General features: G+C 30.7%; 1 protein-coding gene and 1 long non-coding RNA gene across 3 annotated transcripts in view; one reads left to right on the top strand and one right to left on the bottom strand.

The window, feature by feature from the left end:
- Positions 1 to 1,793: 1,793 nt before the first annotated feature.
- LOC128202561 (uncharacterized) lies at positions 1,794 to 18,027 on the top strand. Of its 2 annotated transcripts, XR_008253850.1 has the most exons (4): positions 1,794 to 2,153; positions 2,247 to 2,346; positions 17,385 to 17,457; positions 17,830 to 18,027. It is a non-coding gene; the product is annotated as an uncharacterized LOC128202561 (long non-coding RNA). The 2 variants fall into 2 exon arrangements; XR_008253849.1 differs by lacking the exon at positions 17,830 to 18,027 and having other exon boundaries at positions 17,385 to 17,761.
- Positions 8,896 to 27,616, bottom strand: part of LOC113512862 (cytohesin-1) — a 54,884-nt gene continuing 36,163 nt past the window's right edge. Inside the window, 7 exon segments of the mRNA XM_052903287.1 lie at positions 8,896 to 11,231; positions 12,185 to 12,315; positions 13,864 to 13,975; positions 15,170 to 15,201; positions 15,203 to 15,289; positions 17,521 to 17,782; positions 20,081 to 20,279. Of these exon segments, the coding sequence (XP_052759247.1) occupies positions 11,093 to 11,231; positions 12,185 to 12,315; positions 13,864 to 13,975; positions 15,170 to 15,201; positions 15,203 to 15,289; positions 17,521 to 17,782; positions 20,081 to 20,279 (962 nt within the window). The 3' untranslated portion in view covers positions 8,896 to 11,092.

Consider the following 27,616-nt stretch of genomic DNA (forward strand, 5'->3'; position numbering starts at 1 on the left):
CAAACCCATTCAGTGGTTTTTGCGTGAAAGAGTTTCAAACATCTATTCATAGTTACAAACTTTCGCTTTTATAATAGGATGTTGTGAGTTTGTTTGTTCTCTCAAGTGCCATAATGATCCAACCGATTGTCATGAAATTTAGCATACATTTAGTATTTGGGATGGACAAGGATATAGACTACTTTTCAAAATGGTTAATCAATATATTCCGGTCACGCGGAGAAAGACGTGGGTAAAAGCTAATTGAATAATAATAGTTAGTTCAAGCTTTTATTTTATACTATGGTATTATAAAACGATATGGCTCTCGATCAGACTTTTCAATATATAATTTTATTTTATCTTTGATTCGCCTTTGGGGTTAGCCTACGAACTTATGCACGTTGATCCATGGGGTTTTTTTGTGCTTCCTTCAACCTTATTCTATTATTTTATAGATCCTATGTATTACCTTTACGTCCTATATACCTATAGTGTCCTTGCTCTGGATAAGCCATTCTCAATGGACTCATACGTACACTTGCCAACGAAACATAGTTGCACATCAAGTGTTTCATGCATTCCAAAAATAATATATCTTACCATGAATTATTAATAGATAATTATGATAATAATAAGATATATAATTTAAAACACTTTTAACTATCTCACTACGATATATGTGTAGGTAATATTCATACTATAAAACGTCCTCCAAAAGCAGTTGAAGGGCAACTAACACATGTTTATTTTTATTACCGTATTTATATTTATTATTATGTTAATTGAAACATTATATTTATCTACACCACATAAAGACACCGACTATCCAACAGAAATTGTTTCTCTGTTTAACTATTTTCCTCTCATTTTGACTGTATTTTTACACGTCACGTGGTATCTTCTAAAATTAAATCTAAACATGTTTTGAATATATTTTAAAATCGACAGTTTGTTTACTTTAATGTTGGTCGCGTAGTCATATAAATTTTGTCACTATTAAAATAGTTGAACAATAATTTATTTTTATTTATAGTTATATATTATGTATCTGTTTTTTTTTTATAATATAATTGAAGTACTTCAAATATATCAAACAACCTTATATGTAGTGTAGAGGAACATTAATACGCAATAAAATATACAAAAACATATACGGAATTTATCATTGATATAGTCTATTTAAAAAAAACAAAGTACTTGCCTATATAAGTGTCTATTTTATTTTGTAATATAATTTAGGTACTTCCAAAATAGCAAACGACTTAGTAGTGTAGAGGAAAATAATATAAAATAAAATATACAAAGGCATGGTGTATATTTATACGGAAGTTATTATTGATTTAGTCTATCTAAAGAAACAAAGTATATATCAATAAATATCAAGAGAAAAAAAGGCATAATGTTTTCAATATATATATATAACTAGCGACCCGCCCCGGTTTTACCCGAGTGAAATGCTGATATTAAATAGCGCCGCCGGGGCTCCATTACATTACGACATTACATTAGAAACCTCTAAAATTACCAGTATTTCTCTACTATATTATGCATGTATTATACATATAAACCTTCCTTTTGAATCACTCTGTCTATTAAAAAAAAACGCTTCAAAATTTGTTGTGTAGTTTTAAAGACTTAAGCATACATAGGGATGGACAGACAGCGACAGCGACCTTGCTTTATACTATGTAGTGATAGTGATTATCTGTAGATAATAACAAGAGTTTTTGATTAAACTTGAAATAAATACATAAATTTTAGTTTTAATAAGTAGTTAATATAATTCCATTAACCAAAATCGACATTGAATTTAGCTTTTATCAATGAAAAGAGAGCTTATTAACATAACTATGTTTACAATTTATCCAAGTATTTACATATTTTTCCACATTTAGTGTGTACAAATTTCATTATTAGTCATTCCATCGTCACAGCGTGAATCAGACTCTGTTCATATGTAAAATAATTGACAAAGAATTTATTAGCACAGATGAATTTAATGTCATTATTAGTAATGATTAATAGGAATATGGTATGCTGCTTAAATACGAATATTGCGAATATTCAAACAAAGCATTGCAGAATAAAAAAAAATTACTATAATCGATGACATTAATATGTACTTATTCAATTAATATTTATTGCGCGCTTTTATAACCTACAGTACCATGGTACGACACCGTAATATTTTATCATTACGATATAATAGCAAAATATATTTAGAAGGACAAAATACTTATATGGAGATGTTATTAATTTTCCAGAATAATACCGTGGATGTGATCGAAAATTTGAAAGTAATTGCATTGAAAATTTATTTATAGAGGAGAGACAAAAAACGTAACGAAACGAAAAGCCAAAAAAGTAAATCATCTGTTACGGTTAAATAGTTAATGTCACATTTTTCTATTTTTGTTCTGTTTTATTGTATAAAAATAGGAAACGTCTAAAACAATTGCGAAGTATAAACAAAAGAAATTTCTGTTTCCTTATTTTGAGATTTGGCTAAAGTGGCACAAACTTGCTATTACAATTAAAATTTATTAACTTATTAACCATTTGACGCAGAAAAGAAAATAAAAAAATATATATAAAGGTTCTTGAGCAGCGAACCCGTAAGGGCAAACGCAGTGTAGGACGACCTCCACTAGTTGGAGTGATGACCTCAAATGTATTGCAGGGATTATGGCAGTCTATGGGGGAGGCCTATGTTCAGCAGTGGACGGATAATAGCTGAGAGGATGATGATGATGATCATTATTATATATATATATATATATATATATATATATATATATATATATATATATATATATATATATATATATATATACATATATATAATGATTGCAATTGAAATAAATATCGTATTTCAACTATATCCCGAAGACCGCTCCTCGTCTTTATCGTTGCTTTTTTATATGTTGGCCAAAGTGGCTCTTAATATATTTTTGCCTCGCCAGCATCATATTATATTTTATTCTCCTAATAGGTAATCGTGACTGCAACATTATGCAGTGTCGTACCATACTATGATTATTTATAAAAGTGACATTGATAATCTAAGCTCTAGTACTTCCATGTTAGAAGAATTAATATTCTTGTCATCAAAATCTGTTATAAACCAGGAAGGTGATAAATATGTCCGTGAAGCAAATTACTTCGCGAATATAAATGGCCTAAGTTCATGCAGCGTCCTGAATTGGCGGTTTTCTTAGATGTTCCTTATCTAGGTTTTCGTAGCAAAAGTTGGAAAAAATACAGCCTAAGTATAGGCATATCCTGCCCGACATAGCATGGTTTTTTTTAATGGATGATAGAATGGTAACCCCGCCTGCTATATTATCGGTATACTGGCGTTATACCAGTTATGATATGTGAGGATGAAAAAATATTATAAAACTTTGACATTAATATAAAATAAATCAGTCATGATGATTAATCCCAAAACCACAAGCAGGTTTTTCTGAATGGATATATTGCTAGCAATGGAGCTACTAATCCTCATTACTGACAATCCCTTCTCCCCCCGACTTAGCATAGTTAGGTAAATAATTTTTTTTTTTTAATAGAATACAATGCACTTTACTCGCTGATAGTATAGGCTACAGATGTAGGTGATAGTACACATTTTTAAAATCGCTTATGGAGTCCCCCCAGCCCAAACACTTGCTGGGCTTTTTATTGGGTAGGTTTTCTAGGTACTTACCTACATAAAACGATTGTTACTCATATTAATTCGTATTAATAACAATAAGTATGAGTCTCAAAATAAACTAGAATTAAAATGACGTCTTATTGACACGTATGCAATAGGAAAAAGCCGGACTAGGTAAAGATTCTTATTTTAGTTACGCAATTTAATCCTGAATTTGAATATTATCTTCAAAAGGGGTGTAAAGAGGTTTCTTCAGAGTCGGCAACTTACGCGTAATCCCTCTGGTATTGCAAGCGTTCTTAGACTACGGTAACCGCTTACCATCAGGTGGGCCGAATGCTTGTTTGCCACTTCAGTGGTATAATAAAGATTATGTATCGATATATAAAGGTTATAGCGAAAATGTATTTAAAGAATAGCGTTTACTACTCATTTATTGAAGAGCGACTAAATGCGTAAGTCACCTTCCAACATACATAGGTGCATTATGCAGATGAGTGGGCAAACCGGTCAGTACTACGTGTGACGTATGCGCATGACACTTACTGCCATATTAACTTCTGTTGTCTTGACATCCTTGACCGGGTCATCACCAATACGATGTAATATCATTTATTACATACTTAGATGTAGTATTTTTTTTTTGTTTATTAAATAAATGTTATTCGTTAATAAACGGTCCGGGACCAAAAGTATTATATGTTTTTCTCCATCCCTAATACAAGTTGTATTCAGGATATAATTCATTCCATGACGAGTGGCAGGTAGCTCAATACCATTACTTTTGGCAGTCTATGGGGGAGGCCTATATCCAACAGTAGACAGATAGTGTCTGAAATGATGATAATGACGATTGGTTAAGCTACTATAGCTCTAAGAGGTATTAAAAGAACAAAGTCACTTTTATATTTGTAATATAACGAATTGAAACTATGTAATCTAAATAAATGAAAAATATCGGTGGTGCATTGATCTTTAAATTAACATCTTTGTATCAATAATGAATCTATTGTTTGAAAAACACATAAAAATACAATAAAAATAAGTAGGTAACGAATAACGATTATTACAGGACATTAATTCACTTCAATACTACTATTTATTTTATAGTTTAAAGCTATTAAAATATACCGCAATATAAATGTATTAGACGTTGTAAAAAGACAATGTTTTCTCATGTCGCAGCTTAGATACTAATTATTAACTGGTAGCGAGTCGTTTAATAAATTAATTTTAATATAAGTATTTTTATCATTATCATCATATCAGCCTTTTTATATTTCTTATTAAATTATTTATACATAGGATAAAATATTTCTTTTTCTCTTTTCGCTTCATTAATTTATTATTTGAAAATTCTATTATTTTTGTTTCTACTTATTCTAATATTTGTTAAGCTCGTCTTTGTACATTTATTTTCCATTGTCATATTACTTTATATATTATTAGTGCAACCGCCAGGGAGGAAGGAATTGTTAATAACGGGGTTGCCATTGCTAGCAATATACTCTATCGGGTCGACCTCCACGCGGATTTTAGAAATCACTGTGGTTAATTATTTTCAATATTTTCAAAATATTCTCACCTGTTATTCCTCACTGGTGTCCCACCGGCATATACGACAGCACAGGCGTGGTTATTTATTCGTTATCATCCATTAAAAAAAAACAACCAACCGCCGACTACTCATTCAGCTTGAAGTCAAAACTTTGAGTAAATATGAAATTTAATAGTCAGCTATATTATGATATTTTAGTGATTATGAAATATTTCAAAGTGCCTTAATTTTCACTGGAAATTATCACATCTAAAATAAATATTTACCTAATTAATACAAATATATATTATCAGTACTCTATTATAATCAAAATGTTTATTTTAGAAAGTTAAATGTAGTTCTGTTTTTAGAATAAGTGTCTATTAAACACAAATTTTCTAAACATCACGTGAATGTCTATGAAAAGTGAAGCGGAAAATCTTTGTAATATTAGAAAGCATGAATATAATAATATATAGCCGATATAAATCGTATTTACCGTTAAAGATCGTTGTATTTGACCCGAGAAAGTGTTTTCCGTACGTAAAGTGGCATTTATTTTGGAGTATTTTAAGCAACACAACAAAATGTAGTTTCTCGTATCGCTTGTATATTTCATGTTTTGCCAACTGTATCGATTTCGATAATTTCTTTTGCTATCAATACAAAACATACAGCCTTATTGGTCCTATATTATATATGCACATATATAATATATATATATATATATATATATATATATATATATATATATATATATATATATATATATATATATATATATATATATATATATACATATATATATATATATATATATATATATATATATATATATATATATATATATATATATATATATATATATATATATATATATATAGCTGACATGATGATGATAATGATGAAAATTTATTTAGTCAAAATTGTGAAATAAATACTCACTCTGGCAACACTGCTCTTCCCTATCCAGTATATAAAAATGTCGTAAACACGCGTCATTGCGTAAATGAAACTATTATAGGTTAAGTAACAGTCTACAACAAAATGCTAATTTACTACAAATCAACAATAATTATGCAATTTAATCATCATAAAGTACCGGAGTTTCGCTTCTAGTTTTTGTACCCTGATATATAGGTACATACATATGTAAACTTATATTCTATGTATTAGTAACATCACAAAATAATTAAGGCCGAACAGATCCCATTTAGGCTAAAGTTAAGTAACTTTGTAATGGGCATTTTCGTTAATTATAACGTAGGTAGCTGGCATTCCCTAGAATTGCTGAATAGTTTATTACTTAGTTTTAACCGACTTCAAAAAGGAGGTTTTCAATTCGGTTGTTTTTTTTTGTTTGTTACGTCATAAATCCGTCAGTTGTAAACGAATTCGAAATTCTTTTTTTTATCTAAAAGGTACATACTTACAGATCGGTCCTATAGAAATTTTATCAAAATCTATCCAGTAGTTTTTATATACCAGACACTTTATACTTTGTACAAAAGTTGATTGCGATTGTTTGGATACTTCTGTCCCATTCGTGTTTCAACCGTGAAGCAGTTGTGTTTGCATGGCTGTGTTTCGGTTTGGAGGGTGGGATATGGCGTGGATTTACTGGGTACAGAGGAATAACATGGCAACGCATGGGAGGTATCATGGGCGAAACAGTATACTCTGTTATGTCCATGGTACTGCTCATGTCTATAGGCGACGGTTACCACTTTCCATCAGGTGGGCCGTCAGCTTGTTTGCCATTCTAAGTTGTATAAAAAAAACTAGTATATGACATAGGACATTGACCGATCTAATCTAATAATTCTCCGTCGTGAATATGCACTAATATAACAATTTCAGCGGTAATAATTTTTGCGCAACGGCCACGTTTCACCGACATCGGAAAGGGAAGCCGATCGTGCGCCACGGTTCGGTGAATTAAAAAACTGTACATAAAAATATGTGTATGTATGTAACTCGTTCTTTTTCCAAACACGCAACACATTTATACGGTCACGTGTAATAGTAAGTAAATAATAACCATAAATTAAAAGAGATGTACAGTCAGATAGATTAAAAGCGGTACTGAAACCTCTTGGTGTCATTTTTTTTACAACTTAGAATGTCAAACAAGCACCCACCTTATGGAAAGTGGTAACCGTCGCCTATAAACATGAGCAGTACCATGGACATAAAAGTCTCCCCCATGCGTTGCCTGTGTTATTCCTCTGTACCCAAAAAACGACTCGAAACATCAATCATTGTTTGATTCTATTTGAGATAAAGAAGTATTGTAGTATATAATATATTACTTTTTAACTCGGTCAATCGACAATATTGCATTTAGCAATAAAGCTCTATTATGAATACTAATTATACCTAAACTATATGTAATAATTCTATTGAAATAACTTTGATATTTTTATTTTGATCATAGTTCCTTGAGGATAGGACCATACTAGGATTTGGCTCAGGCCAGACAGATTTTTTATTGGTATAATGCTGATAGTTACAAGTAGTACTGATAATTATAATTAAAGATTGTGCCACACAAAAAAAAACCGTCTTCAATTGTGATAAAACGAGTTATTTTCATCTAAAAACTAAACTACTGATCCGATTTTGATAAAGTTTATATGGGACCAGTTAGTATTTAATAAAAAAAAAGAATCTTTCAAATCGGTTTACAACTGACGAAGCTATGAGATAGCAAACTTATACTTAACAAATTGAGAATACTTCCTTTTTTCGCAAATCGGTTGAAAATTGTGAAACAATATTTATTAGAACCCACAACTAATAAACTAGTTACTAACTACGAACTTGTAGACTAAATAGTTTCGTGAAATAGACTTTTACTATTGTTCATTGTTGTTACAAATAAGTTTTTGATCTGCTTTTTTAACACAAGTCTTTTATTTATAAGGAATTAAATAATGATCGCTGTGACGTACGCATCGTCTTGTCGTATTTATTTATTTCATCTAAATTACGTCGTAATATTGTTGCCGTGTTTCGTTTTGTTATAAACAAATCTCTCAACCGGTCAAAAGGACAATGAGTACAAAACAAGTTGTTTTTGCTGCGCAAAAAACGGCTACTTCAATCAAGTCAATATTAACGTTATTGAACATTAGGTAATCACACTTTTATTTTAATATGAATAAGATGATAACGAGATGTTTCGTTGCCTTAAAACAATAAATCATGTATCTATACGATTTTTCACAACAAGTAGGATTTAGCTTTACAAAGGAAAATGAAAATTTTAATTAGCACATATTTAATATCGAATTGTAGAGTGATCCCTACTGATTTCAAAAGTTATTCTAAAAATAGCAAACGTAATCTATCTTACGATTAATAGATTATATTGTTTATTATTCTTTACCTAAAAATTTTGAAAGGCCCAGCAGTGGGACATCATGGGTTATATAGAAAGATTGATTATTACAGTACAAAAAATCAATTTAGAATTGACAAAAATTATGCGAAACATAAAAAAAAAATACATACGAATTAAAAACTTACTTTTTTTAGAAATGGCTTAGAAAACAAAAGGAATCTTCAACGATTAAGTTTTGTACTACTTTTCTTTTGTCTTTACTAGTTTCAGACGAAATAATAGACTTAGTATAACTTTGCAAGGACGAAATAGTCTTACTTTGACTATTGTCACCTTAATGTTTCATAAATCGTATGAAATAAAACAACGCTATAAATAAAGATATTTATGTATATTCATTTCTTACAAAATTATTTACAACACAATTATTATGCACAATAACCATAGTCATATAAAACATTACAAATGAGATAAATTAATATTTTCTGTGGCGAATTTACAGCGTTTTACGTTATTTCTCTACTACTAAAGTTAACACTAATTACAGATCGATTTAGGCACCTTCATCTAAACATCATTAACTATCGACCATAAAGCGACAATTCGTTCAGCACGCATTATAATAATTTTAAAACTTAATTAATAATAATAAACCCAAAAACTTAAAAAAAAAAAGATTTGAAAATAATCATTACACAAAACTACAGTTTCGATTAAAACTGTAAAATAAAATAGATTTTATAATTAGATAAAATTATTAATAGTGATGTGCATAAATAAAGTTATATATAGATATATATGTACTATATACAGAAAATAAAATTAACAGAAGGAATAAGACTACAGAATCAGAAAACAGATATACTAATTGTAGACATGAAATAAATATGCAGGAATGTATTCCAAAACGTCTCGCGTGCCCCACACTACATAACAAGTTAGATTTATTCATCTTAAACAACGTAGTACTCGTAATTACGTTGTACAGCCATATTTACATTCTGATAGAAAAGTAAAGCGATGGCGTTGGACAAAGTACCACAAAACTATACTATTTATACATTAGTTTACATTATTCTGTATATTACATTATATTTATCTTAAAAGTAATACTTTTATTGAATACAAATTCACTTAGTGCCGCGATCCACAAGAGCAGATGTATTTCTCCTACCCGCGATTCCTCTGAAACGGCTAGCCATTATACCGCTAAACTAAAGTATTGCCATATCTGACATAATCCGATTTACTATATTATTGTCAAGGCAATAAGAAGCATGACTGATGAATGTCGAATTAAAAATACATATTTGTAGTAGTATTCGTAATATTAAAAACGATACAATTAATATAGCAGTACTCGCAAATAATACGATATGCTGCATATTTTTCCAATCGAAGAAAACAAATGTATTAAAATGTACATCGTAATGTTTTCAGTCTTAACATTTTATTTACATGGACAATATGGCGGCAACCATGAAGTACCGAACGATCATGATATATTAACGTATTGTATGATATGCACACAACGCAATATACAATATATTCTTGTCAGTCCGTAATATCATGACTGTAAATATCACATTTTATTGAAGTCCGACCACTAATAACCTAATGACAAATCAATTGTATAAGATGGACGTCTATATTTTCATATTGATGGTGGTTCCTATATTATCTAATACGAACATATGCAACATGCTTATTGTTCAACAAAATGGTGTTACCATTAAAAGGCCTTCTATCATTCGTAACAACCTTTTTGGCATTTCAATACAAAAAAATAGTGCCTTTTAAATTATTCGTCGTTGTAAGAGTATTAATTTAAAAATTTTCCATGTAAAACTTTATATTTAAAAGAAATATATTTGCACAAGTGATATTGGATTTCATATTATTATATTACGCTTATTTTCTGTATTAATTTTTGCATACATCGAATAAGCGGAGAGAATGATCCATCAAATAATATTAAACTATTTATTGGATACGGTACGATAAAATAATAATTTTTCACAGTTATATCACGCTAATATTTGACATATTATTTGATATAATAAGTATAGTCAATAGTCAAAGTTGTAGAATGTATTTTTGTAATCAACATTTATCTTATAAAATATGTACGTATTTTATGAGACAAAGTAACATTCAATAACAGAGTCCGTAGATGTAGTCTATAACATTTTTTGGCTCAACGCAGATTTGATGGTCATTACAACAAAACATGTAACAATTATTCCGCTAGTAAAATTGACTCGTCGCTTTACCTACCTTTGAGATCACTGTCTTATATGGTAGAAGTATTTTTTTTTTACACTTGAGATGTCCATAACTCCTATTTTCACATAATTGTCCTAATTAAAAAGTCTACTAACGCACCAATGTGTTATTAACAACTGTATCGTTGTTTACCGTTCATAAAGCCATGTCAAAGACCTTCGTATATAACGAAGGTGGCTTATAAACTCTTGACAGCAATGGGCGCCTTCATATCATTAGTGGCGGTAGTTTATATGCATAGAAAATATCCTCTATTGATAAGGTATCTGTATATATTTGGGGACTAGTGGGAGCTAGAGTGTACGTTATGTTGCGCCTTTTTCTTGCGTTGTGCAAGCATGTCGTAGAAGGGATTGTGGCTTATCGACCGGCGGAGGCACTCGATCCATTCGTCTCGCTCTTCCGCTGTCGCTGCTGACATTCTGTAAAAAAAAAAACAGTAAAATATATTAAAACTGTATAAGAAATCCAATACTACTCTATGCAATATGTCCACTCCATGCACATCCAAGAGGGCTCTTCAAAAAGTGAACGACTATAGAAAAAATCATACTGCCTTTGGTGCATTTATGCTTGTACAGTTGCAAAAACTACTTTGACCTAATTTTACCAATTTTTTTACAGTCCTAACTTTATATAGTTTATGTATTTTATTTTATTTTTTTCATTATTCAACCTTAATGACCTCTTTAAACAAAAAATCATGCTGCAGAAGTGAGTCTATTGCTCATTGTAAACAACGGCACTAATGCTATCAATACACCCTCCTATCAGGTCGACCTACTTGTGGTCCCACTTGGAGACCATCGTGGTTTATTCCTTATAAATTCGGAAGAACGGGTCAGCTACCCTTCCTCGTGTATCATTCCCAACTAACAATCCGCCAGTGTATTTTTTTATAGTGCCACAACACGTGACCACCCTATCCTGAGAGCACACAGGGACAACTTCCAACAGGATGGTCCTTAGCACAAGTGGGATTAGAATTCCATTACTTAAATTTCATAGGATCTCTTTCAGCATCTGACAGGGATAACATCAAATTCATTAAAACTCTCGTAAGTCTGTTGCAGTGCTGATGTTCATACATTAAAAAGGAAAAGCAGCTGCTACTGGTAAATAAATAGTCGCCACTTCCTGTTATACGATGTATCTTTTTATGGTAAAGGAAATATGCATGTATTTGAATAGTATTGATAATAACAATGGTTTTAAACGTTAATTTGGTTAGACGTTAACAGGATAAGGCTAAATATTACTTTACTGAAACAGTTAAAATTTTACGATTTTTTTAAATTCTATTACCATTTTCCATCAGGTGATCCATTATCTTTTGCTCAATTATAATAACTGAAAAAATATGTAGCGTGTTTACCTGTAAACAGTATGTTTCCCTTCAACAACTTTCCCTTCCGAGTCAGTTTTACACGCCTTGATGAGGTCAGCGCCGCCGCTCGCGTACAGTTCTAAACAGTGCGGCCGCTGTCGATCGCTCGCCGGCCGAACCTGTAACGTCATGCAACGGTAACTGTACTGTCATCATTTCTTCACACAGTTATTTAACATAATCAATCAACTAATAATTAATGGAGCTTATGAATATTTCATATAGATTTAACTTTTTTTTTTTTGTAATAGAGGCTTCAACTACTGACTGACTTGCATTACAATGTACAGGTAAAACTACAAGAGAGTGAAGTGCAAACAAATCAGGATTTTCTCTATAAATACATTCGTTCATTATTGAGGGGGAGAGATTGTTAGTAATGCGGACTACCAGTCCTATTGCTAGCAATATACTTTGTCAGATCGACCTCCAAGTGGTCCCCCTGGTAACCATCGTGCTGAATTCCACGTGTATTCATTACGATGGATTAACTGGCCTGCTTTCATCCTCACTACTATACCCCTGGCACGGGAAGGGTTGCCATTCCATTATGAGCCACTAAAAAATCTGTCCATTGTTCGCAGTTAAACATAGGTGTCCTTCATATTTCCAATATCTTCTAATGAAATATAATAATCATTTCAGCCGTTATTGACACATGAGCCTTCTCCACAAGGAGAGTTTTGGCAGTAGTTGTCGAATATAATACGAGTGTATAAATTAGTAAAAGTCTGGTTTAAAATATATAGAATACCAAGCAAAAGATTCTGTTATAGTTAACAATTCAGAAACGGTCAACTTAAAAGAGATATCAGGTGTTAAGTTGGTATGAATTTAGTTGTTTATGAATTTTCGATTCACGAAGTATCTACTGTTACATATTCTAAACCATAAATATACTTCCAGTTTTAAGTACCACTAATTTTTCTAAAAATAATCAATAACGAATATTTTTTTATAGAACTCCTATATTGACGCAATCAAAATTATCATGATTAACTTACTTTTTTTGTCTTATCAAAGGATAATCTACCAATCAATCGGAGACGTCAGCCAGTAAACAAATGATAAAAAAAATTACAAACAACAACATAACCTCAATCATCATCATCAACCTCCAACCAACTAAAGAAAACTACAAAAACAAGCGTTTACCACGCTGCCTTGTCGTTCATGGAGAAAAATACTGTGTAAAATTAATCTAAAAACAAATTATAAAAATTTCAATAAAAAAACTACCTCCGTGGTACAGATAAGCACGTTACTTTGTATAAATAAGTTCCTGCGTTCGATTCCCGGTCATGTCAAGAGACTACAGCATGGGGTTCTTCAAAAGGGGGGTAAAGAGGTTTCTTCAGGATCGGCAACGCACGCATAATAGCTCTGGTATTGCAGGTGTTCATAGACTACGGTAACCACTTACCATCAGGTGGGCCGTATGCTTGTTTGCCACCTCAGTGGTATAAAAAAACGCCAATTTAGGAACTGAACATTTCCAAATTAGTTCGACGCTAGGTGTTCTGGATTGTGTCCCCAGATATTCGTTGCCTAGTTTCTTATGACACAGTGTATCCTAGCTTGAGGACTAGGCTATTGGTGTGACGATGTAGCACTTACCTAATAAATTATTATTATTAAGGTAAACTATCAAGTAATAAAATACTTACAGATATGTTTTCTAGCGGAATAATGCCCCTGGGCTCTTTGTCCGTTGTGTATTCGAAGTAATACAGACAGTTATCGTTCAGTATAAACCACCTCCTCTTCCATGATTTATATCTGTAAAGAAATCATTAACAATTAATTGAGATAAATAGAGAATGCAATTAAAGTAATAATAGGATTTAGATTAAGCCATCTTGGAACGTCTTAATTCTTAAAATGCGTACTTAATTCAAACAGTTGAATTTCATAATACTAAATCTTTGATAAATATATTTTGCTTTACTACTCAAAATAAGCCTTAATCATGAATAGACATACACTTATGAATAACGACATATTTTATAGATAAATTACATTGAAATTATTTTTATTTAGAAACGTGGAATTACATAGATTTCGCCTATCAACATCCGATTTTTTATCTACAAATAAAGCGTCAATTTTAAACGTCACAGAAATAACATGGGGCCAATACGGAAGTAATACTTATCGATTAGTAATCATTGATTATTAATCATAATAGATGTCTTATTAGTCGTTCAAAAAAATAAACAAAAAGTATTGTTAAAATCGGTTCAAAGTAGGCAACATTTTCGCGTAACATAGCAATAAAAGATAGAAGAACAGCTGTTGGTTGTTGGAGTTGGAATGAGACATCAGACATTGCTATCTCATTCCATCTCATAGGGTCGCTAGCGATGACGATCTCATTAATGGATTGGCTTGCTACTTGTCTAGAGGGTGAAAACCTTTTGACGCAACATTACGATAAGTACTTATTTAAGAAGCTAAATAAAAAAAATACGTTCACAATAATATTTTGGTAATAAGAATGAAACTTATATTGGGTTTGTTTACTAAGGAAAATTTTGCTATCCATAACAAATATTATACTATTTGTTATATTTAAAGACCTAAGCTCTGCCGCTGATTATAGGTTTAACTGATCAATCCTGAGGTATGACTAAAGCCCACCTAATTTACAATAGTAGAGGGAAGGAATTGTTAATAATGCAGATTACCAGTCCCATTGCTAGTAATATACCCTGTCAGGTCGACCTCCTTGTCCCTATAAAACATCGTGCTGAATTCCAGGCATATATCACGAGCTAACTGATCTGCCTTTTCAATCTCACCTATCACCCCTCACTAGTGTAACGTCAGCGTACACCGTTAGCATAGGTGAAGTTACCATTTCATTATCATGCATTAAAAAATTACAATAGTCACTCCACAGGGAATGACATATACAGTCATATAAAAACTATGTTATTAACATTAAATTTATGTAATAAAAGTAAATATTACCTTCCCCCTTGTTTCCAGAGCCACCCCTCCTTTGTCCGGATTAAAGAAGGTATGCATGAGATCGTTACCGTCGTCCTCAGGTATTTTGAACGGCTCTGTCTTTATCGATTCGTATAATGACTGAAAAATAACGTAAAAAAAATTTGTTAATTTCGTTTATTTATTAAAATTTAAGACTTTAAGAAAGTGACAATGAGACATTAAAAAAGGCGGACTTTACACCATATGGCATTATCTACCAGTCGACCATAGACAGGAAGAAATAACAGAAAATGTAATTGACGGTGCAACGTAATGAACAATATTAAATTAAAAACAGTAATTTAAAAATAGCATACATAAAATACTCATATTATCCACATTATACATATACATATATATATGTTTTACATTATACAGACATACATTTTTACTTACTTATTTTCCTTATACAGTCATAGTACCTATTTTAATAGTGTGTAATTCACAGGATTACATTCAATTTACATACAAATATTAAGTAAACCGACTATAACATTACAAGGCTCGAGGCTAACTGTGGAGTTCAAATAGATGTCACGGATTGGATGATAACTACGCACATACTGTTGACATTAAAGATAAGAATACTTAATGATCACTATTTACTTTATAGCTCGTTATTAATATATTATCTATTGTGAACGATACTATAATATTTTTGTAAGATACATTAACTTACTTTATCTCGAATAGCCACAAGATTACAATGGCTATAAAAATAATAATAATAAACGACAAGACCTCCTTTTGTACCTTTAGGTATATATTTCAAGTTGTATTTTATGCTACTGTATTTCACTTTAATTTTCTAATTGTGATTGTATATTTATAAATTTTTGGTGCAATAAAAAGTAAAATAAAATAAATAAATAATGGCATTACAAATGAAATATTCAATATATTTTATGTTATGTTTGATTGATTCAAATAAATACTTCGTAAATATTTTGTATTCATTATTTAAATCGATTCACTAATGACTTTACTGTTATATTTCACTATGCATAATAGTAGAATCCTCTGTGTACTTCCAGATCTTAAAAATAATATTCGAATTTTAATTTAAATATATAAGTGTAATCATGAATTTGAACAAGTTTCCTCAAATAACATTATAAGATAGAATATGAAATCAAATTTGTGCGTAAGAAATCGATCTCGTGACTATGTAGTTTAGTTTAAGGTTTTTTATACGACCCGGAGAAAGCTGTTCAATCACAAAAAATATATGGCTAAGTTTTGGTCGCTTTTGCTCTACGATAACCTATATAAAATTCAATAGAACAAACAGAATTATGCTCTTAAAATAGCTATTACAATTGTGGCAAGATTAATATATGTGGATTGCAAAAGAAACTATCAAAATCTGTTCGGAAATGGCGAAGATATCACACACACAGAAAAAATACAGGCGAATCAAGGAACTCCTTCCCTAATATTTATATACTTAGGTCTCAATTAAAATGAACACAAAAATACCTGCTTTCAAATTAAACGAAGATGTCAAATTACCTAACTTACATAAACTTACATAATGTATGAAATGATGTAGAACGTGTATGTTTAATTAAACAGTTCTACACGATTTATTTCATGTAGACCTCGATACTGAATTCAAACCAGTAAATTATTTTGAGGCCATCCAAACATTATAGAACAAACTGAAGCCGCCTAACAGTGACTACGGTGTGTACACTATATTTTAGATAGTTACTTGAGTCATACAAATATTGGTATATTACGAACATACCTAATAGGGTAAACATGAAATATTCAATATTTAAAACAATATACCATTGTTACATACCGTTAGCATTTTAACTGTATTTTAAATATCAAATGATAATTTAAAAGGATACCTCGATATATCATCAAAATGTATATATACTTTCTATATACTTTTCTTTTACTTTTTTAAACTCTCTGATCATTTATTCAATTAAAGATATTATGCACGATTCGACTGATTAATGCTTTCAAAGCTTAATCAAAAAGATCTTACATTACAATTGTCAGTCGAATTACTTACATATATAATAATTATTCTATGTTTAAATATATTTAAAATTTTATTTATCTGTACTCTGTTACTGACTATATAGCTACTAATAATATAATTTATTATTTATCGTATTATTTTGTACATATATGTTATGTTTTATATACAAACCCTATAGATACTTTCTCCTTTCAGGTTCCCAAGGTTGACTGGAAGAAATCCCTTTAAGGGATAAGTCCGTCTATATACATTTCTGTCATAACCTAAGGTATATGTGATTGTACAAAAGCATATAAATAAATGAATAATATTAGAAATAAAAGTAACTCACCAAGAGCAACTCCTGAGGTAAGTCTCCACCGTTGTTGATCCCCCTGTTCATGGCGACGAACTGCTCCGGCGAGGGTTTGTCTTTCACGCTGGGATTGTGCAACGACGTGTTCAGCATGATTATGGCGAAACTAAGCACGTAACACGTGTCCGCGTTCGTGAATATGTCTGGATTCAACTGGCAATACCGCTGCGCGAAACACTCCATCATCCTGTCGATTTTCTGCGCCTCGCCGGGCAAACGGAAACTCCAGAGGAATTGCCTGTAATAGAAAATTTGTAGTGGTTTAATAAAATGTTTTTTTTTTAGGTTGACTGGCTGCATTCACCAACTGCAATCACCTAATTTATAGAGTCAAGAGTAGTCATATTCGAACTTAATTCACATCTAAATTTTATGCATCATTCCATTATTTAATGATGCTAAACATTAGCTACCATACGCTAAATGAAATATAAGTGTTAACCCTACATTTATATAAAATTTTCAATATTAATAAATCTATTTTTCGCTGCGAATTTAGTCCTTTTTTTTTAATTTAGACGTATTTTTAATCTTTACTTTTTGAATTATTAAGTTGACATTTACAGTTAGCAATATAACCGAAAACATCAATATGTTGCACTTTGCCAACGAATATAACACCACGATGTAGAAAAGTGGATGGCAATGAAACAACTGCTCTAAACAAATGCTATAAAATCATGCAAAATTTTTTTAACCTACAAACTGACGCCCACCTTATGGAAAGTTAGTGTTATTCATTACTCTATGCGACGGCGATGTATATTTTATCAGGGGGACTATTCTCTTGTTTATCATTATGAGAGGCAATCATCACCAATTGATACTAATAATACAATGGATATTATTTACTTTGAATCGGTGGTCATGCGTTTCTAATACTGAGGTTGTTTTATATTACGTCAGGTCTCAAACTAAGTTTTGCCCTTCAAAACTAAACAACAATGTATACGTTGCCGCCGATTCACATATAAAAATATTCATATAAAAAAGTAAATACATGTTTCTGTACAAGCGAATCACACAAAATACAACTAGTAATAAAATATTGGCTACGCAAAAAATAAAGGTACTTCATTAGTGACATATTAATATGAAACCAACACGAATATAAACTGTAACAATTTAGAGAGGATACCATATAATAATCCTTAGTAATATTATAAATGTAAAAATTTATTTATTTATAATGCCTTAAATTGGTTAACTGATCACTGCGAAATTTGGTATACACGTATTATATAGGATGAAGAAGGATATAGGCTACTTTTATTCCAATAAATAAACATATCCCGTCCACGTGGACGAAGTCGCGGGTAAAAATTAATACAAAATATTATAATACAAATTGAGAACCTCCTTCTGAAAGTCGATGAAAAAAAGATAGTAAATAATAACCACAGACGAAATAATAATTGTGTGCTCTTATAAAATATCCAATGTACTTAGTTACGAGTATTTACTGGTTACTTATGACGTAAAAAGAAAAAGTTCAAGGTTTATGAAATGTCGCCTCATTACAATATTTGGTGAAGTGCCAATATAACTAAACGAGAGAAGGCTTGATATTTCTATGCTTACTCATTCAAGGTTACTTTTTCCTTGATTGTACTTCGCAGTTACAAGAGTTGATATTCATATATATTCACTGTATATGGCTATGGATATAATACACTTTGATTATATTCTTTTTGTGAGCCTGAATTTTCCTTGTCCTAAATTTAAGGAAACATATGAAGATATTACATGAAACTGGAACAACAATTCGAGATTATTTATCAGGATATTATGCACGTCTATTTCCACAGTTTACTACATTGCTTATTACATTTTTCCCTTAGTAGATATTTATTATTTATATTATATATTTTCATGTAATATTACGTAAAACAAACTAAAATTTACGTCACGCTATATGTCAACACAAAAATAAATAATTTATCGTTAACATATCAGTAAGACAATATACGTTAAAAAATAATCACAAACAAAATACAGTTCTAAGAATCATAATGGGAGACTTACATAAACATGAGAAAATCTTTACACAAGTAAGGAAAATATATCTGATAACTATCAGAATGGACGAAGTTAACTTTATTAGTATTTATATTACTATTTTATATGTACTTATTTTATATGAATGCCCAGGCTACCTATTCTAAATATACTGATATAGGTAATAGAATTATCAGATAATTATCGCTCGTTGATATTCAGGAATACTTGCTTTATCTTTAATATATGTATATATTGGGTAACGAACATATTTTAACGAACTGACTGTATATCGACATAGATCTGTTTGCAAATACATTATAGTGTACTATTACTTTCTTATAATTATTTTCTTTCTATTATCTATTATTATATTTCTGACATTACACAGAAATATATTTGCAATAATTTCAATAGATATTTTAGTAAAAGGTAATAAATAGAAGGATATCTACTAAATTTCTCTTTGAAAAAGACTATTATGATAATGAAATTGTTTTCTAAGTAGGACATTAAACTGTTTGTTCTGATAACATACCTAAGTGCTTGCACTAGTATTAGATCTGTGAAGTCGTGTAATTCTACGAAGGCTCTTAGCACAGCCTCGTTAAAATCCGACCGTTCACCGAGGTAATCGCCGATGGCTGTCTTGCTCAGACCCTCGCCTTTGTGTAGAAATTGCGCCACATCTTCCGGAGTCCTCTGCAATAAGCCGTTCTCATATAGGTACTCGATACCTGAAAATTAAATTAAACTTATTGAAAATAGAATCTCAATATATCTACTTTTTATTATCTATCGTTCTCTTACAATACAGAAAGCTTTACAATTTGACTTTCCCTTTTATTGTAATAATTAAGAAAGTAGTTCTAATAAAAAGAGGAAACAATATGGACCTGATTTCATAGCATTTCTTACCTACCTACTAACTAGTTCAAATGTTTATAGTAGTAAAATCTTATGCCAAGACAACTCTGATTTTTATTTGAACAAAAAATTTTATAGTATCTCTTGTGCACTAATAGGCATTTCTATGAAACATGTGCAAAAAGTCAATAAGCATTTGACTTTCTCATTTTGGAACTTTTTAAATGATATTCTTCTCATTGCAGATTATCTGCACATCTTTGATCAATGGAAACACTAGAGTTTAAATGTCTGTCGAGGTGAAAACTGCTCATATCGTGTGTGTTTGTGTAACTATGTACTCTGCGTTGACTGGTATTAGCCCGCATAAAATTATGGTGTGCCCTTGTCTTCGCCGATAAGACGTCTTGCAGTATCGTTCACTATCTATGTAAAATGGGTAACATTTTATAAAACTATGAATATTATCGATTGGGTAATTTGTTACATTTCTATCAACGATAGACATTTTTAAATTTTGTAAATATTTAAATAAAATAGTATTGGTGATTTTGATTGTCTCACTTGATTATGGTAGAAATGAAATAAAATTTATATTTGTAGCACGTTACACAGGTCATCATATTGTTATAATATCTTTAATCAAGAAATAACTGATATAATCATAAAAAGATAGTAGGAAACGAAAATACAATTTAAACATTACCACGATAGTATTGATACAATAAATACTTTCGATAATATACAATAGATAAGTCAGTCAATTACAAATACGAAAAGAGCTTCAAAATAATATCGATTATCTATCGACTATCGTGCAACACCAAGTATAAGTTTCAAAGCTCTATGTCTTACATATGCCAACGATGTACAACTGTTGCAAAATTATATTTACAGTTGGCATTTCCGCTGCAAATATAGCAATGAAATGCAATTTCCAGCTAGCCTAAGTTACATTTTAATACATTAAAATCTCGTTCATGATATTCGTTCTTAACCTCAGATATCGTTTGCAGATTAGATAGTTATTAAATAAAGAATCGACCTTATACTGTGATGGAGAACTTTAAAGAAGTTAATGCATTCTAAAGATTATATGACGTTTTGAGAACGAAACAATGTAGTAACTGGAGTTATTAAAATGTTTTCAAAATGTCAAAGAATAAAACCGCAAAGGTCAGCAGACACTTTAAAAATAGACAAAAAATAGACGGCTAGTACGTCTACAAATGACGTCACAAACTCAACCCACGCAGCCATTTGACGTCTGAATGGGGGAGTTGAATGTGTGGATCGAAGGGTCGGTATCAATGCCTTCAAGTCAGAACATAGATGCGGGTAGGTTATGTAACATGAAAGCATAGAAAATTGCAGGGCTAATGAAAAAAATTATAATAAATTACTAGACGCTAATTTTACTTGGACAAAATTAATATTTGAATTGTTTTGTAAGTCACAAAGTTATTAGAATATAATAAAATACAATAATAGCGAATATCTAGATAGATAAAAAGGATGGAAGAATAAAGTTTTGCCCAAGAGTTAGCTACTTTATAGGATACAAGATTAATAGAGAAAAAAAATTTAAATATAGAAATTATCAATAATGTTATCTTAAACATAATAAACTAGGTAACACTAAAGCAGGCGACTATAGAGTAGAACACGTAATAAACTTCAAAGCTTAAAATAGATCTCATGGTCTGATCAAAGACCAGAAGACTTAATTGACTCTCATAAACGAAAAGATATAATCTAAGAAAATATGTAGTAAATTTATAAAGTACAGTAGCTCTTAATCCTTACGAGAGCGCTCATTAATCTTATGTCAAAAGTAAAATTAAAAGCTTAAACGTAGCCAACATTAATTTAATTCAGATTAATACCGAGGAACCCTTAAGATTTCTTTCCATACCTACACAAAAATTTCAACACACTATTTCTAAAATGTTATTTTTACGAACGAATGACATTTCATTAGTAGTTATAACACTATTTATTATTTCGACATGGTAATTAACTTCATCAAGTTTAAATTGAAATAATACATAAATAACCTTCTAATATGCCTTGTAACATATGGCGATGATCGTTCATCGTCATTATCTTCGCCTAATCTAATGGTTACTGGATTAGAATACCTAGTAAATTTGTAAAACACAGCATTATTTGTAACACAACAGTTCAATATACAAATGTTTTTCACACTAAATTTAAGACATAATTAGATTTAGTATTAGATGAATAAATGAACTTTATTTACATTATACAATATAGGGAATAAGTAAAACAATAAATATCGTAACGATATAGTTATAGTCAGTAGAGTAAGGTGGTCTTATTTCTGAAAGCAATCTTTTCAAAACAACTTTAGGGTAATAATGGACTAATTCATGTACAAGTAGGTATGATGATATTGTTTAATTAAAATTATGAAATTTAAAAAATAAAATTATTAAATATATACAATATATAAACCTATACATATATGTTAAATATGTACCTAATACTAAAACAAATATATAGAATTACAGGTACATTAAAATAAAATAATTACATAAATAAAGAATCCCAATTTATCAAATGAAGAACCGATCAGATAAAGATAATCTTTCACTTGTCGCTTGACAGCATAAATAGATTTTACATTAGCTATAATTAGGACGTATCTTTAACCCATATAAATATTTACTCTACTAATAAATATTTTAATAGAATGAAAAATTTACCTTATGCTAAAAACAAGCTACAGAACTCTAGCTCTCCCTGTTAATTCTATTAACATAGTAGTGAAACAAAATGCTACAACGTGAAAGATATGTTTTCAATTTTTCTCTTAATCTTTTCTCTTAACGTGATGAAGAGTATACGAAAAAAAAGCTAATAAAATAGACTTAAAATATTAAACTTATTACTCAAGACATTTTGTTAACAACATTAACCGTCTTACTCAAAAGGCGAATATTTCATGCCGCAATAGATAAATTCGATACACTATTTCTAGCAGTTCTGCCCACGTTCGTTCTCGGCATTAATTTGCAACAGCCTTAACGTATATTTGACCTCAACATTAGTTTTATGCTTGTATCCATCCATATAAAATTGAACAGCATGATGGATAATTTAAGTTGTGAAAATATTTGGAAATACTTGGTTTATTTATAAAGCTGTCGCCCAGTAAAGCCCATCAGATGAGACGTCTTCGTGTACAAAGGTGGTTTAGAAACTGTTAACACTTTAGGACACCAACCCCACACGAATAGTTACAATAATATTTAAGAGTTATTTTAAATATATCTGAGTGTATATGTTGGTAGCGATCATAATACCTAAATACGTTTTGCATCGTCATTATCCTTGGCAACGAATAGAAGTAATTTATCTTCCTCAAGGACGGGTAGAGATAGCGGAGGAAAAAACATAAATCCTGGCTCCTACTAACGATAATGCAGCAAGTAGGGAAAGAATACTATTTCAAATCACCAGAAAAATGAAATTTGCACAAAGAGAGCCGCTAATAGCTAAATTTATATGAAAACTAACTTGTTTGCCTGCTACTTCATTTCAGAAGTAGGAAAATTGATAACACAATTCACTTCTAGATTATGTATCCAGATAAAACGGACACCAGACTTTAAGTTAGATTTTCAGAAAAACATCTATAAAAACCGCATTCAATTTGATGCAGTAGTGCTTGCGTGATGCTAGCATAAACATCCGGATAGACAGATAAAAAAATTGTTTTGGCTCTTATTAAGACCTCTCAAATCAATTTCTCTTCAATATCTCCCATGTATAGTCATCGTCTAGTTACAGTTTCATTATATAAGTAAGATTAAACAAATCATTGCCTTCTATTTACAGTAACATTATAAAATCTGTTTATCGATAGATCCCTTTTCCGCACAAATGTTTTCGAACTGTAACTTTTCTAAAGCCTCACTAAAAAAAAAAACAATTATTATCTATGGGGGTCGACTGATTTCAGGGTGATGATTGGTTATTCATGTATTTTTGTTAGATTTTGTCATTGTGTACACGGCATTAGTAAATGACGTATCACGTCACCACGGATAATAATCTCGTTAGCGCCAAACGGTGTCCGCTCTACAACAAAGTCTACTACCGGCACGCAAAGCAAATTGACACAGAGTTTACGTAGATTGTGTACAACCTTGATGCAGCGTAATTAATGATGATCTCCAGATACCTTGTTTTAGATTTGTTGTGTACTATATCCGGCATTTTTAACAGACTTCAAGAAAGGGTTAGGTTTTAAATAAATTATTTTTCGTTTATATAATTAAGTAATAATAACACTGGACCATATAATAGTTTTTATGTTGAAACCGATTTTATGTTGCTTTTGTAATAGACATTAAAATATTCTGATTTTGTCACCGTCATATATGTCTACTCAAAAATGTAAACAAATGAATATATGAATTGAATATTTAATACCTGTGATCTAATAATATTTTTTTTTTTTTTTTTACGTAAAAGGGCGACAAATGAGCATGCCGTTTACCTGATGGTAAGTGGTCACCGCAGCCCATGGACACTAGCGACACCAAGGGAGTCGCCAGTGCATGGCCGGACTTTTAAAAAGCTAATTTATCTTTTTGAAGGTCCCCATGTCATACATGACAAACATATTTGGTAAATATTTGGTTTAGCACAGAAATATAAATATTAAGACTACATAATCGACGGACTTGATTATTTTTAATAGGTTATAATTGCTATCATCAGAGAGCATTTCAACTTCCCAATCATCCACATACAGACTATGATAACATTGCTATGTTCCAGATATAAAATCAAAATATCACTTGCTACCTTTTTCTCGCTATCACGAAATATCAGGCACCATAAAGTAACAAAGAAAATACAAATCAATATTCTAATGAGTAGGGCAGGTAATGGCTTCCATGCAGACTTCTAATAAACTGGCTTTGCTTGGTTAGTCAAGGTCCTACCACAATACGTTAACACCATACCACACCATGTCAGCTGTTAATTGGCTATTGCTGAATACAGGCCTGAATAGAGGGTTTTGCCAATAGTTGCCACATTTGGCAGGCGGGTTGCCAACCATAGTAGGCCTTGACGATGTTTTAAGAGGGACGCTGCTCCCCAACCCTCGACCATTATGTTTCTTTAGTCGTCTCTTACGGTACCCATGGAAAAAGAAGGGCATTATTCTATTTATGCCAGGATTAGACTATTCTATATCAGGACCACACGCAATACATTATCACACAACGTAGAAATAATGCAAATCCTCTTTAGGTAAATCAGCCTACGTCTAAACAATTTTTTATTGCAGGACTTTTAAAATTGTCGAAAAAACTCTGTTACACAATTTGATCAAAAGTAAAGCGAGTGGGATTCTAAACAAAATTGTAACCAGTAGGAATCAAATTTAAAGACAAAGAAGATCGCAGATACCTAGAGACCGCGATATTTTCTATATAATTATAAAATATATTTCAGAACTTTTTATTAATCGTAATATAGTTTGACTTTGACAATTCTATATTATTAAAATATTTTAACACATCATATAATTCGGAAATAATTTAATGAGATCACTTATGAGTTTAAGATAAATATATGTAATTTAATGACGTAATTTGGGCTATGACATTACTATACTTAATGGTGATATTATTTTTAAATATTGTTTAAACTGTGCATTTACATTTACAGTTTGCAGTCATGTGATTGTTTAAAATTATCTTCGTATGACTAATTTAAACATTAAAATCTTATATATTTACTATAATTATTCAACCATTCACATTGCCTATAATTATATGAATATTTTAAGTAAAATAATAATAATAAAATATAATATCACAAAACTTAAAAGATTGTCATGTTCCACCATACAGACAATTTCGGATATACTTAGTTATTTTTACAAAATATGATTTCAATTAAGCAAATATGTAAATTTCTCGTAAAAATGATTTATAATTTATGAATACTATCAATATGTTCGGGGTTGATTTTAGACTTTATGACTAACATACACATACGTGAACAGGCTCAATAAGTGTAGAGATGTCGTTAACAGAAACTTGCAAATGTATATAGGACAGACTGAAGAGCTCGGTTAGACTAAACATAAACATCTAGTTGGTTACTTTGTCCGGGAATTTCTGAACATAGGTTTGTAATTAGGCCATTCTGCGTTAGTTGAGTGATGATTAAATTAACCAATCTATACTCATTCAGAAGATGGCTTGATTACACAGCAGTAATCAAAAGATTCCCTTTAAAAAACCTCAATATTTTTTTGTATAAGTATGTTGTTCACTACTGCAAGCATTTATTGTACCATCACATTTATATGGAAAAAGTATATGTACTACTCGTATTTCCTTAGAAATATCTCTAATGGAATAAACATTTTTTATAGGACCTGCATATATAAACAGCTCAACCGGTACAGGGCTCGCGAAGCTGAGGCGTCAGTTGCTACAGAAACTTAACAAGCTACTTCTTACAACAAGGTGACCTAATTTCCCAGTATAAAAGACTGTCTAGATCTCTCGTCAATTCATGTATCCAATCAAGTTTACTAAGTCTTTTTAAATGACATTTATTGCTCTCTGCGCAGAAAAAAAGCTAACATTTTTAAATTAAGTATGCGTACATGCTATAACTATAGATTTAACGGTTGGTACATTAATCATCGCATCTCAAGCACGATTAAACTAAAGCATTTTAGTGTTCCAAGTAAACAATTTAGTGACACATAATACTATTCATTTGAGCAAACATTGTTTGCTCGTGTCATTGGCTGTATTCGCATCAAGAATTCAATGCCAAAAATGTCGTACTTACAGTGAAGTCATCGATATAATACAACATTTCAAAGATGGTAAGTGTAATTTACTTCTATTTCTATGTAACAACATATTATTACATAGAATAATATGCCGACTCATACCTCGGCATAACATAAATTATTTCAAATATTTTATGTTCCTGATTAAATCTCAATAAGTACTTTACAGAATACTTAATGTTATAAGTTGTTTCTTCAGCATAAAAATAACTAATACAATAAAAAAAATATATATATTATATATACTTCTTAATGAAATGAACAAGCAAATAAACCATATCAATTGTAGCTACTTACACAGAAAGCAGGCATAGATCTCTTATAGACATCCCAGGTAATACGGCTTTT

Source organism: Galleria mellonella, unplaced genomic scaffold (genome assembly GCF_026898425.1).
Source record: "Galleria mellonella isolate WM207_F2 unplaced genomic scaffold, CSIRO_AGI_GalMel_v1 utg139, whole genome shotgun sequence".
In the NCBI taxonomy this organism is placed as follows: Eukaryota; Metazoa; Arthropoda; class Insecta; order Lepidoptera; family Pyralidae; genus Galleria; species Galleria mellonella.